Below are 12,432 nucleotides of genomic sequence, written 5' to 3' on the forward strand. Positions count from 1 at the left end.
TTTGTTACAGTTGTGGTCGGAAGTCTTTATCCACTCATCGTGGGCATGAATAGTAATTTGGGGCTTTTTCCAGGCTGGGATGATTGTGCAGCAAACATCTTTAATGACTTTGAAAGACAAGAATTGGGTGCACAATTAATATATGTAGGATTTTCTCTAAATCAGAGGTCCCCAACCCCCGGGCCGGTCCGTGAGTCGTTTGGTACCGGGCCGCGAGAGTTTAGGCTCGGGTGTGAAATGGATGGTTTTCAGGGTTTTTAATCGGTTTTCAGCGTTATTTTGTTATCGTTTTTATCGTTAACTCTGTTTTCCTGGGTCTTTTCATGTGTGTTATGAATAAATCTTAATTCTTTCGGTACCGGTAATAGTTTTATCTTGTTGTATTTATCCGCGACACCTTAAAGGCCGGTCCATGAAAATATTGTCGGACATAAACCGGTCCGTGGCACAAAAAAGGTTGGGAACCGCTGCTCTAAATGATAATTGCCCACTAATATTTGGTTAAACGTCAGCACATTGCACCTTGACCAGATACTTTTGGTAGCCATCAACGAGCTTCTGGCATAATTCTTGCTCAATCACTGGTTTCCGGGCACAGGATCCCTTCACACACACACACACCCCCTCCCCTCTTCCTGCTAAAGGGGAGTTCTTCCTCCCCGCACTCACTAAATGCTGCTCATGAGGAAGGAAAACCTGCTGCTTGGTGATGTTTCCTCTCTGATATTTTAGTGTCTTCACTTTGCAACATAAAGCACCTTGATGTGACCTTTCTTCTGAATTTTTGCTTTATAAATAAAACTGAATTAAATTCAAGCAAGCTTAACAAACCACCCTTTAAAAGTGAAAAAATCTCCATTTAATGTAGATGGACACATATCAGTGCACACGACACAGGTCAGGTAAAAAAAGGCATGAACATTTATGTGCAGAACCATATTAATAACAACCTGCATTACTCTTTTTCTTCCATGTTTTTATTGGGATGGTAACAAACACGTGTGAATCTGAATATTCAGGGCGATGATGCCTTGTGCATGTCCATATTCCTCCGCTGGATTCTCTTCTGCACTGCAGCACTGCATGGTGGAGGACTGCTGATGCAGTCTGATTGGTAAAGTGAGTCACAGTGAGCCAAACCTGTGGCTTGAGGCTTCCACTCATGCAGAACAATAAAAATAAACCTACTCAGCCAAACTGATTATTTCTGTAATAGAAAATGGAAACTGTTATCATTGTGCTTCGCTTCCTCATATGGCTGCTTAGACTGACTGACACTAAAGAAGAAATGAACTTTTCTAGATGGAAAATTCCCATGAAGTTGATGCAAAACGGGACTTTAACAAACAAACAAACTGGAAATCCACTTATTTATGCCAGGTTTATTAGAGCTATGAGTGCTGCTGACATGAATATTGGCCACGCTTACTGTAAGTGTTAAATTCTCCCGGCCAGCAGCTTTTTTTCATTTGAATACCATCCAGACAGGTAAACACCCAAAGGAGCAGCCATGAGGTATTATAGTCATTATAATATTTACAACACCTGAACTTTTGCTACCATGACAACATGTTTTTTTTTTCTTCTTTTTTCAACATGCACAGTACATGGGTTTGACATGACAGATTACCCTGAGGCCCTGTTTTAAATGTCATGAGTAGGAAGTCCAGCTCACAACCTATCAGCTGTGGGGCAAACAGGGATGTCGGGAATAATTTAAAACTACAGTGTGTAAGATGAACAAAGGAGAAAGGGGGGGGGGGGGGGGAATTGATGTTCAGTTGGATTATGGTATGTGAGATTAACAACAAACTAACTGTGTTTACTCCTTCGCCCTGCAGCTACGCCATCAAAACTGATCCGTGATAATAATCCCCAGCTGGAGAACAAACAACATCTGGGTGTGGAGAGAAGGGAGAGGGCGAAGCCTCAGCTGGGTGGGCGGCAGATGGTGACACTGCAGCAACACTTCTCCAGGTAGCACAGTCATCACGCTGCACTCACAGTACATCCTCTCCTAAGAGTCCAAAGTCTACTCACAAGACTGTTTATGAATGTTTTTGAGGGAGATGCACAAAGTGTATGGAGACTGTGTAAGAGTCTAAGAGGGCTTATGGACTACACAAACTATGACGTGGCTTTGTGGGGACTGTCTCACCAGCGATAGCAATAATTATTTGCCCCAAACGTCCCACTTTGCAGTCTTCTTTCTTTTTGCCATAGGCTGTTCACATAACATTTACTAGCAGTGCAACCGCTCTTTCAGTGCCATCAGTATTCCACATTGGGCCTAAATTTATCTGCTATCATATCATATGTCAAGCTATGGCTGTCTTAAGTTAGCCATAGCTTTCAGGTATGATGTGACATTTTGGGCCACATCTAGCCCCCCAAAAAACTAATCACTGACCATTTGTTGACCCTGGCGTCTCCTCCCAGAGGCAGCCGCATACCAGATGACCAAACCACCTCAGCTGCATAATGACACAAAGAAACACCAGTTCTGCTCTGAGAGCCATCTGGATTTCCAAGGCTCGCCCTATCTCTAAGACTGAGCCCAGCAACCCTACAGAAGAAACTTATTTTGTCTGTTTGTATTCATCCTCGTGGAGGAACTGTTTTTGCATGGAAGAAAGAAGTCTGGAATACTCTGCTTAGCCACCTTCTGACTTTAGACAAGTGATGGATGGATGGATGGATATGACTCAGGATAAATATGCCTGTCTTAATCCAGCCACAGTTCCACATTGTATTGTCTAAGTATCTGAACTGTTGTAACATCTGAGCCACTACTGCTTCAATTTGAAACCACGTCATGACTTTTGACCACATCTGGCTCACCCAACAGCTGTCATGATCCATATCGAGCACGGCTCATGACTTTTGGGAGAGCCAAAAGTAGGCCTGAATAGGCCCAAATGTGGTGGTCTTGACAGCAAAATCATTACATCCATACATTGCTTACTGCTTATCTGGCTAACAGAAGCTAGCTTGTTTTTTCAAGATTTTTTTTTTAGAGGAACTGCACATGTGACCAACAGTGCTGCATTCAAATGCCACCAGTCAGTGTCCAGAGCTATCATCACATAACATAACATGTCACTTAGGGTTGCATGAAGGTTTTTTTTTTTCAACTTTTCAAAAAGTTTCCCCTCTAACATCGAACCTCATACCTCAGTTTATTAAAATCCATTGGCCACAGCCCATAAAAAACTGTCCAGATGGGATGCAAACAATCCAAAGCACATCCATCAAAGCTCGCCACAGCCCGATGTGACGAACCGCTGGGCTTCTGCGGTGTCGTCCAGCGGTTTCATTAAGGTAAGAGCCCACCGCAGGTCGTCTTTGAAATGAGAAGAATCTACTCAGTTTTAATGGAGTGCCCCACACTAAAAACTCAAACTCATGTCCACTTATTGATCTCCCCTCCTGGCATCTGATAAAGGGGAAATAATAACCAAGCGTTATGTCCAGCCAACTGTTAGGCTACTGACGGTGCCCCGTCATCCGAGTTCGATCTGCATATGCTCAGCGAGGTGTGAGATTAGGCCTCCAATATTTGTGACCGTAAGTTAACTCCCTCCCCTGCCAAGCAGAAGATATTTGATCTGTTGCCCAATATTTAGGAAAATTACAGAAGATATTAGCCATTTTTTCACTCTCTCTCTGTCCCTGATAGATAGCACAGGGCGAAGTGTCAGGCAGTTAAAAATTATAAAAAGAAATAAATAACCCTGCATGCTTATAATCAGAAAATAACAAATGAAGCATTAACTAAATGTCAGGGTTTTAAAAACAGCTTTATTCAGTCTTTTTATCTTGTTACACGTCTCATCCAAAGCAGCATTTTGAAATAAATCCTGCCTCTCAGTGTTCTGTTCATGACACTAATTTTGCAGCCTCTGAGGACCTTTAATTTTATTTATTTATTTATTTTTTTTGCCTGTCCCGTTTGGCTCTTTTGCCATCAGAATTATTGTCTAAAGGCGAAGAAAGATGCCCAACGGATTTTCTTTACCAAATTGACCATCCCAGCTTTGCCGTAATCTCTGAGGACCTTTAAGCTGAGCTGCCAAAGCTCTGCAGGATATTTTCAGTCTCATCTTTTATTTACAAAAACATCTTTATGAGATATTTTCAAAATATCTAAACAGCTTCAATTTCATGCTAGTACATCGATCAATACCTGAAAAAGCTAACTCCAAATCAGGATGATTTGGCTGAGCATCAGCTGGGACGGTTTTTATTTTTCCTCCTTTAAAATGACGTTTCATAAAGATACGAAGCAGTTCACTCAAAGCAGTTTGAATCACAGAATCTCCTGGGATGATTTCTTTTGAGAATAGTTTATTGTTCACACATCTTCACGAAGAATATTTTCAATAATATGAAACAATCCCGATGGATTCCTTAAGGTTCAGGCACCAAAACAACTTGATTAGGTTTAGAAGAAAAAAAAGCTAGCTTCAAGTTCCACTCCATCTAATATTTGATTAAATTCTTCTGTATTTTTATATCTCCTATTTTATAAAACAACTCAAATGGCATCAAAACTGCTAAATAACAAACACATCATCAATTAGTCAATGTAATCCAGCTGCTGACTGACAAACAGAGCCTCTGTGAGAGGATGCCACACTCACACTTAACAGGATAACTCAGAGAGCTGAAGATAAAGACTGTGAGCTTCAGTATATTAAACCAAAGTAGGGAAAGGGGTCATATTATTACTTAAGGGGGAATGTAGGCCATTCATTCATTCATTCATTGTTGTGTGTGATAGCTGAGGGTTGTGCTTTGGAAAGTGCAGCCTGTGGCAAAACATCACAAAGCGGCAGCAGCATCATCTGAGCAGTAAAGGAAGAGTCACTGAAGACCAGTATCTGCACGGCTGCTGGAGCAGTGTGACACACGTACTGTCAACACATGCATGACTGCACATGTGTGTCAGTGGATGGTGAAATAATAAAAGACAATTTCATCTATCCAGATGTGTAAAGTAACATTTTTAGATTGTTTTTACTCCCATAATTATTCTTAATGCTTTGTTATAAAGTCATAAACTTCTGGTGTTGTAGAATGAAGCCAAATGAAGCACAAGTACCAAAAACTGCAGTTCTTCTACTGCCCAGTGAGTCAGTCCCCATAGAACCCCGTTTTAAAATGTCCGACTTTACAGAAAGAATAAACATGTTTACAACCTGAGACGAAAACATTTTTGGTGCCTATGGACAGTTTCACGCTTTTATGACAACTGTACACGGACTAAGTGTTCGATAACATGTTTTAAATTTAAGGGTGCGGCTGTTTTGACTCACAGGTAGGCAACTGTAGCTGCTTTGTTTTTCATACTCTCATGTTGGCCGGTTTGGATGATTTTTCAGGGCATTAAATAACAAATAACATGGCTTACTTATAATTACTACTGTCACACACACAGTTGCAAAGAAAGTTCTTGTTTTTAGCATTAGCTAATAACTTAGCATGGCATCCTCATGGCATTGGTCAATATCCTGCACGTGGTACTGGCACATTGCACAAACTTCACCTCCAATCAGTAGCTGGAGTTGAATCTTGGACACAACTGGGTGTTCCAATGATTTCAACAGGAATCAATGGACAATGATTCCAAACACACATAACACACATCAACCTGGTTTTGGAATGGATAAAGCAGGCTAATGTTTAGCTTCTGGAATAACCTTCCCAAATCCTTGATCTCAACCCTGTTGGAAATCTGTAGACTGTGTTTAAAAGCCAAGTCTGTGCCAGGAAACTAACCAGTTTAAATGGATTCTTCCTAGATAAGTAGTCAAATATCCATCCATCCCAAGAGCATTCCATAATATGTTCTGAAAAGTGTTGTACGACTAATGGTCACTATCCAAGCACTGCATCATGCATCGTGCTGAAGAGTAGAGCCTCACTACTGCTGAATTCACCCTCGGTCTAAAATTGAAGCCCCAGAAGATGACTTTACAACCAATCGGTGACATCACAGCATCTTTTGAAGTGTAACAATTATAATCTCTGCACAGTTCAAACTCTCAGAATAATTTCTGTCTCTTGACAGCATCTTAAGTCTGATAATTTATCTGAAGTCACAATAATTTATGACCCTTGTACCCCCAGTAAATAAGGGCTTGCTGCTTTAAATCCAAATGATAATTGAAAAGCCTTGTAGGTCTTCTGCTCTTTTATTATGCAGTCTTTTTCAACAGACAACAAAACAATGAGCACCGCATTTCTATCAGCCGTTTCAAAAGAATGCAGCTGTAATAAATAGGCAAAGATATTGAGGCTTTTATTATGCAGAGGTCGTATTTCATTGTTATGCTATGTGTGACTGTTGTGGATTGATTTGTAGAGGTAATCGGCAGGAGGAGTCGGTGTATTATACGTCTGAAATCGAGAGTAATGAAATTCTTTAGGAGCTGATTGTGAGGACAGCTACCTTGACAGCTGCTGAATGAAACCAGAGCTTCTTTCTGGTGTATGGACTGACTGCTGTCAAAGAAAAGGTCTATCCAGTGTAACAATCCAACCCTGACTACATTTTAAAACGGAGGGACTGGGAGTGAAAAGACAAAACAGAAAAATAAAACAGCGTAATATGTTTAAGGAATCCAATCCTGTTTCCTGAGCTCGGTGGGCAGCAGCTCTGAAATGAGGTCTGCTGGACAGTCAGATGTCTCAGCGATGAGTCTGCAACGGCGTGGCATTTACAAGAGCTCGTTATGGCAGAGTCAGACAGGGCGAGTGCTTGTTTTTTTGAGAGCACTCAGCTGCACATTATATATTTTGACACGGCCCACAGAGAGATCCTTAGACCCACTTTCCCTTCAGCGATGGAGTGATGACTCGTGCAGCTAGCCTCATTTCAAATGACCAGCGGTCAGTCGGAATGCAGCGTGGCGTGAGGGAGGACCGATTGGGAAGAAAGTGGAGGCAGTAAAAATTGATAAGAGTAACATGAATTTTGATGGGAATCAGGTGGACCTCGTGAGGAGCAGATGTAGTCTTATGACAATTGGACTATGCCTTTATAACCATGCCTTTCTGGCCCAACTGTGACCCACATGTTCTGGCACTGACTCAGGATGAGTCTGCCAGTTAGATATTAGGTGTGTGGGAATATTTGAGCCATACCTGGCCAATCCAATACCTGAAATAACCCTTAGCAAACATAGCATATGAATTTTGGTCTACATAACATCTGGCAGTACTGTAACTGAGCCATAAGTCCTAAAGATGTGAAGTTATAACTGGATAAGTCGCCAGTATAACTTTATGTCACTTTCAATTATATAAGATAAACCAAAACAGAAAATACTGGAGCCTTGACAAGCCAGTGACAGACTGGCAACCTCTTGCTCTATGACAGCTGGGAAAGGCGCCAGTTCCCTGAAATGGATAAGTCATAGAAAATCAATGGAAGATAAGTTAAGATAAATTTGGGAAATTCCTGTGTTAAAGCGGCCAAAGACGTAAACACAAACACTAAGAAAATATCTTAAAAGTAAAGAAAAACTCAAATAAACTCAAATAAATACACATAAAATATGTAAAGTGTCTCATTACAGTTATAAAAAGTTCCATTAAGAAAGATAAAAACTAACATGTTGACAGGACAGCATACCGAGTCCAAAACCACCAAAGGATGACATCTTCATCCATCTTTTATACACAAGTCCACAAGCCAAGTTTCAGGAAGATTATTAATTTTCCTAAGTGGTCACATGAGAGGCTGGGACTGTTGTGGAAGGCTGAGTTTAGCTTATTGGTGTGACCCTCCACAACAGTCCCAGTCTTACCCAATCGACAAGCCCCTAGGAAAACTGATCTGAACTTTATTTCTCCTTAAATATGAACTTTAAGTTTCATCACAGTCAAAGGACATCAGTATATCTTTGTGAAAAGAATTAGCTGACTATCTATAATTGTCAAAATGTCAAAGTAAAAAAATAATTTCTTCCTCAGAATGTACTTGTGTATGGCCAGGAAGTCACTACCGTACATATATATAAGATGTCCTAGCAAAAGCACTCCATTTGTTTTAAAAGAATAATCATGTGTCATTATACAAACTCATTCAAACTGCAGCGTTTAGCTTCATAGCATGGTCAATTTTGCAGAGAGCATTCATCGTGTGGTCGCTCATGAATTTAATGTTTCATTGAATTTTCCATTTGGTGGATGCAGTAAGATCCAAAGTGCTTCACTTAAAGCACCACAAGTGCAGCGTGGGTAGTACCGGCAGGATTTTAACCCCCAACACTTTACAGCACTGATGGTCTGCTGAAGCTGTTGAGCAACATACAGTGGAATCTGCATTTTACATCTCGCCTCTCAGACCGCATGTATCCAGATCACAATGCATTTTTCTGGGCTTTAAACTCAAAGATTGCTCGAATTCAGTATCATCCCCTCCCACCACCATCCCACCCGCTGTTTCCATTTTAGCTGAGCTTGTTTCAGGTCAGTGGCAGTGACTGAAGAGAGGAATGCCAATGGAGTGCTCACAGTCGGCAGCCGGCGCTAATGGCTGTGCCACACACATCTAACAGAGGGAAAGGCTGGCCTGGAAGTGACAGGGCAAAATGTCACTGCATACGACATTACGGAGGCATGGTCAGCGTCCATCAAGCATACATAGCTCCAGGGGAAAATGATTACAAAAATAAGAGTCAAAAGCTACACAAATATAGCTGAGGCCCTTTGAAGAAATGTCAGCAGCGCTTTTATGGATGGCTCGAAATAAAATCAAACATTAAAGCAAATCAGTAATTGATTGTTAATTTGTCCTGCCTGTGGATACTCTCATGAGTCACATGAGTCAGCTGCTACCAGCCACAAAGCTCTTTAAGACCCTTTGTTTGCCCCAAACTAGCGAGTTTTGTAAAACAGCTACACCACCAGATATGTCACTTCATCTAAAATAAAAAACGTAACGTAAAAGATTTTACCCATTGGTATGTAGATTCCTGTTTCTGAAGCCTCAGCGCCATATTAGCTCTATGTAGAATTGTGTGGAGCTTGATAGTCAAGGCTCCTACTGGGTTAGTCATCAAGGTCTATCCTAACAGATGGGTGTTATTATCTTAGGCTGGTGCTGGGTAGCTCCTTCTGTTACTGAGAGGAAGACAAAGTGGAGGTAGAGAGTAGAGCAAGGCTTTAGCTAGGGGTTAGTGTTGGCTAGCATTAGCGTCTTTGCTCACGTGTCATATTAGTTCGGATGCTCATCTTGGCTAGAAAAACAGACTTAAAACAAAATGTGCTAATTAGGACAAATGATACCTTCAAGTGCCCCCTTTTTTACCTTGTTTGACTGTGTATAGTACTGATGACTGATAGGACGAGATGGACCAGGAAGTCAGTAGCCAAAGCTATTGCTACTTGCTAATACACCAACTCTTTAGAGCAGGGGTGTCAAACTCAAATACACAGTGGGCCAAAATTCAAAACTGGAACAAAGTTGCGGGCTAATATTAATATTTATTGAAATATATTTATTCCTCCAGATTTAAGAATGAATCTTTTCTTATGGACTCAAATAAGTTTTGCTGAAAAACTGAATATGGAACAAGCAAAGCTTAATACTAAACAATATATACATTAGCTGTATAATACCAGTAGGCCAGCTCTAATAGTAATTTGGTATGGCTTCACGGGCCAAATGTAATTAGGCTGCGGGCCAAATTTGGCCTGTATTTGTATAAGAGGGTACCACTGACGTGTTGCTAGATAAAGTTACTGTAGCAAATAACAAGAGAAAAAAACAAGTGGAAAGAAAATTAACTAATCCAAAAGACATGCTATCTGACATTTATTTTTTAATCAGGAAAGAACTGTATATAGAAGTTTTTTTTAAAGAGGAATTAGCAGACATTTGAGAGGTAGCTAATGCAAGTGCTGGATATCTACCTTAATTAACAGGGGGAAACAAAATCCATTATGCAGAAAATCTATATTGTAGCACAATCTTGTGTTTTTTGTTTGTTTTTTTCAAGATTGATGGAACCATAATTGGACACTAGCGTTGCAATGGAAAGTTAGTAGCTAATGCTAAGTGGAAAAACCTAATGACCGATTGTGTTTACAACTGTGTAGCAATGCCCTAATAACATACTCTCTTTTTTGTGTTTTTTGAAGTTAACATCATGTTATATTGTAGATGACCTAAAAAAGTACGTCTTGTCATTAGTTGTGGAAAACTGTCCTCTCAGTGACAGCTTATGCAACTTATGTCAAATTATCATGCAGCCAACATATAAATTATAAAGTGTGGAGATATTCTATTAAAGATCAACTGGTAACAACTTCATATTCCCTGTTCTACACCTTTGCTTCCAATTAGTGAACTTCATTATTGTGTCCAGCAGCCTGGAAAAGTTACATTGTATTGCAGACATGTTAATGTCTACTCGCTATCTGCCTTATCATTAACTTTTAGATTAAGGAGAATTTGGTCAGTGACCCAAATGTTGAGGTGTAACCCCAATATCACAATTTAAACAGAGCATGGAGTCTTAGTCTGAGGTTAGTTTTAATATATGAATGAACAAAAAGTAATAACAACTATATTTTTCCAGTATGTCTGTCTCCGAAATGTGTTAATGAAATTGTTAAGGGGTACAGCAGGTCATCTGTGTGAATGTGAGAGTGAATGAATAATGGCATTGTAAAGCGCTTTGGGTGCCTTGAAAAGCGCTATATAAATCCAATCCATTATTATTATTATTACAGCAGGTCATCTGATAATCAGAGATTAAGGTTGTTTGATCCACAGCTGCTCCAGTCTGAATACCAAAGTATACTTGGGCAAGACACTGATCCCTGTGTGAATGTTAGGTAGAAAGCACATAGAAAAGACAGAGAAAAAAGACTGCTGGTATGAATGGGTCTGAATGCTTAGAGTACTCCAGTAAAATTTAACAGTACTATATAAGAACCAGTCCCTTTACCATTTACTGTCAGTGAGGTGGCCCATCACTTTGGTCCAGTTGGGTTCTTTTAAAGTTTTCCTGGTACCCAGATGATGAATCCAGTGATCAGTCTCTGACTTTCCTTCAAGTTTCTGTGAGATGTGTTAAGAAAATTTTGGTTACTAAACAGTTGTCTTATTGGTTAATCCACTGCCTGGAGTGGGTTCAATGACTTAGACGAAATGGATGCTTGGATAGGAATTCTTGTTGTCACATGTAAATGCAGTTGATTCAGAGTAGTGCAATTTTTCAACATGGTTAATGTTGTAAAATTGTGCATTTTAAACTTAACCTTCATGTTTTCCTGAACCTAAACAAGTATTTTTGAGGCTTAAACCTAACCTTTCACCAGGGTCTTGGATTTTTCTACGCATGTCCCCATTGTGAGAAAGGTGCAGGCTTAGGTGGGCCTGAATAATGTTGCCGCCTGTGCCCGTGTCCAGTATTTCCAGTTGTGAGAAGAGTCTGAAGCGTTTCCTGCTCTGTGCTACATGTGAGAAAGGGAAACTTTAGGCCCTTTTTTGGCGATCATGTGTGAAAAATGTAAAACACCACAACAAATGGTATTTGGTGTAAGCGGCTGAAAAGTCTAGCTGTATGCCAGACACCAAAATGCACCTCATGTATATCTCAGAGAAGTTAGGTTTTTTTTAACAGCAGTGCAGAGACTGAGTTGCCCACAGAGGCCAATGCTCCCTGATTCTAACCAGTGATAGCAGGATAACATGGAAAATGGTAATAGGGAACAAGATATAAAAACTATTTCCCATTAAACTGAGATTAGATTTTAAGTCATGAGTTTCACAGAGCTGCTAGCAGGGATATAACCTTACTCCCTCTCTTCAGCAGCCTCCTTGAGCACTTCTGGAAAGAAACCAAGTCAATTGAGAGCCACAGAGGTATAATCTCTCTAGTTGTCACTGGGTCTCCTCCAGGATGAGGGGTGGGGGGTTCCAGGCAGTGCTTGAACCACTTCAGCTGGCTCAAATTGATGTGGAGGAGCAGCAGCTGTGCCATAAAATGTCTATGGTTCTAAAATATAAATTATCCACAATAATAATTAGCCTTTTACATGTCCTGCAACACTTTATTGCAATTAATTCATTTCTCATTAAGAAGATTATATTTTAACAGGTTTGTTTTCTTCCTAACCACAGCATGGAGGAGACGGTGCGAACGCTACTACAGAACCAGGACTCACTGGAAGGGCCCAAGGTAGACCCACTGGACCTAATGAAAGCATACAAGGTACCAACACACTTTCAGTTTAAGTTCTTTCTGTATGGACGTTTCAGAAAAATCTGAAATAATGTGAAACAGACAAATTGACAACATTTGCAATAATGTCTTGAACTCTAACAAGAAAATAAATTAACAGATGATATTTTTCATTTTCTATATAGCTGAAATACACGGGGTGATTTACTTTTAGATACACTATCTCACT

General features: G+C 40.2%; 1 protein-coding gene and 1 long non-coding RNA gene across 11 annotated transcripts in view; one reads left to right on the plus strand and one right to left on the minus strand.

Annotated features, from left to right (window-relative positions):
• Window positions 1-470: 470 nt before the first annotated feature.
• On the minus strand, window positions 471-4,138 carry LOC146501001 (uncharacterized). The gene is made up of 2 exons (XR_014870018.1): window positions 4,058-4,138; window positions 471-3,910 (listed from the first exon to the last, which is right to left on the minus strand). It is a non-coding gene; the product is annotated as an uncharacterized LOC146501001 (long non-coding RNA).
• Window positions 1,868-12,432, plus strand: part of LOC146501002 (nck-associated protein 5-like) — a 78,790-nt gene continuing 68,225 nt past the window's right edge. For all 10 annotated transcript variants that reach the window (XR_014870010.1, XM_085136712.1, XM_085136705.1 and 7 more), the window contains exons 1-2: window positions 1,868-1,977; window positions 12,143-12,233. Coding sequence is in view for 9 of the 10 variants with exons in the window: in XM_085136712.1 (XP_084992838.1) it covers window positions 1,949-1,977; window positions 12,143-12,233 (120 nt within the window). In the remaining variant the exon portion in view is untranslated. The remainder of the gene's footprint in view (window positions 1,978-12,142; window positions 12,234-12,432) is intronic.

Source organism: Neolamprologus multifasciatus, chromosome 16 (genome assembly GCF_963576455.1).
Source record: "Neolamprologus multifasciatus chromosome 16, fNeoMul1.2, whole genome shotgun sequence".
In the NCBI taxonomy this organism is placed as follows: domain Eukaryota; kingdom Metazoa; phylum Chordata; class Actinopteri; order Cichliformes; family Cichlidae; genus Neolamprologus; species Neolamprologus multifasciatus.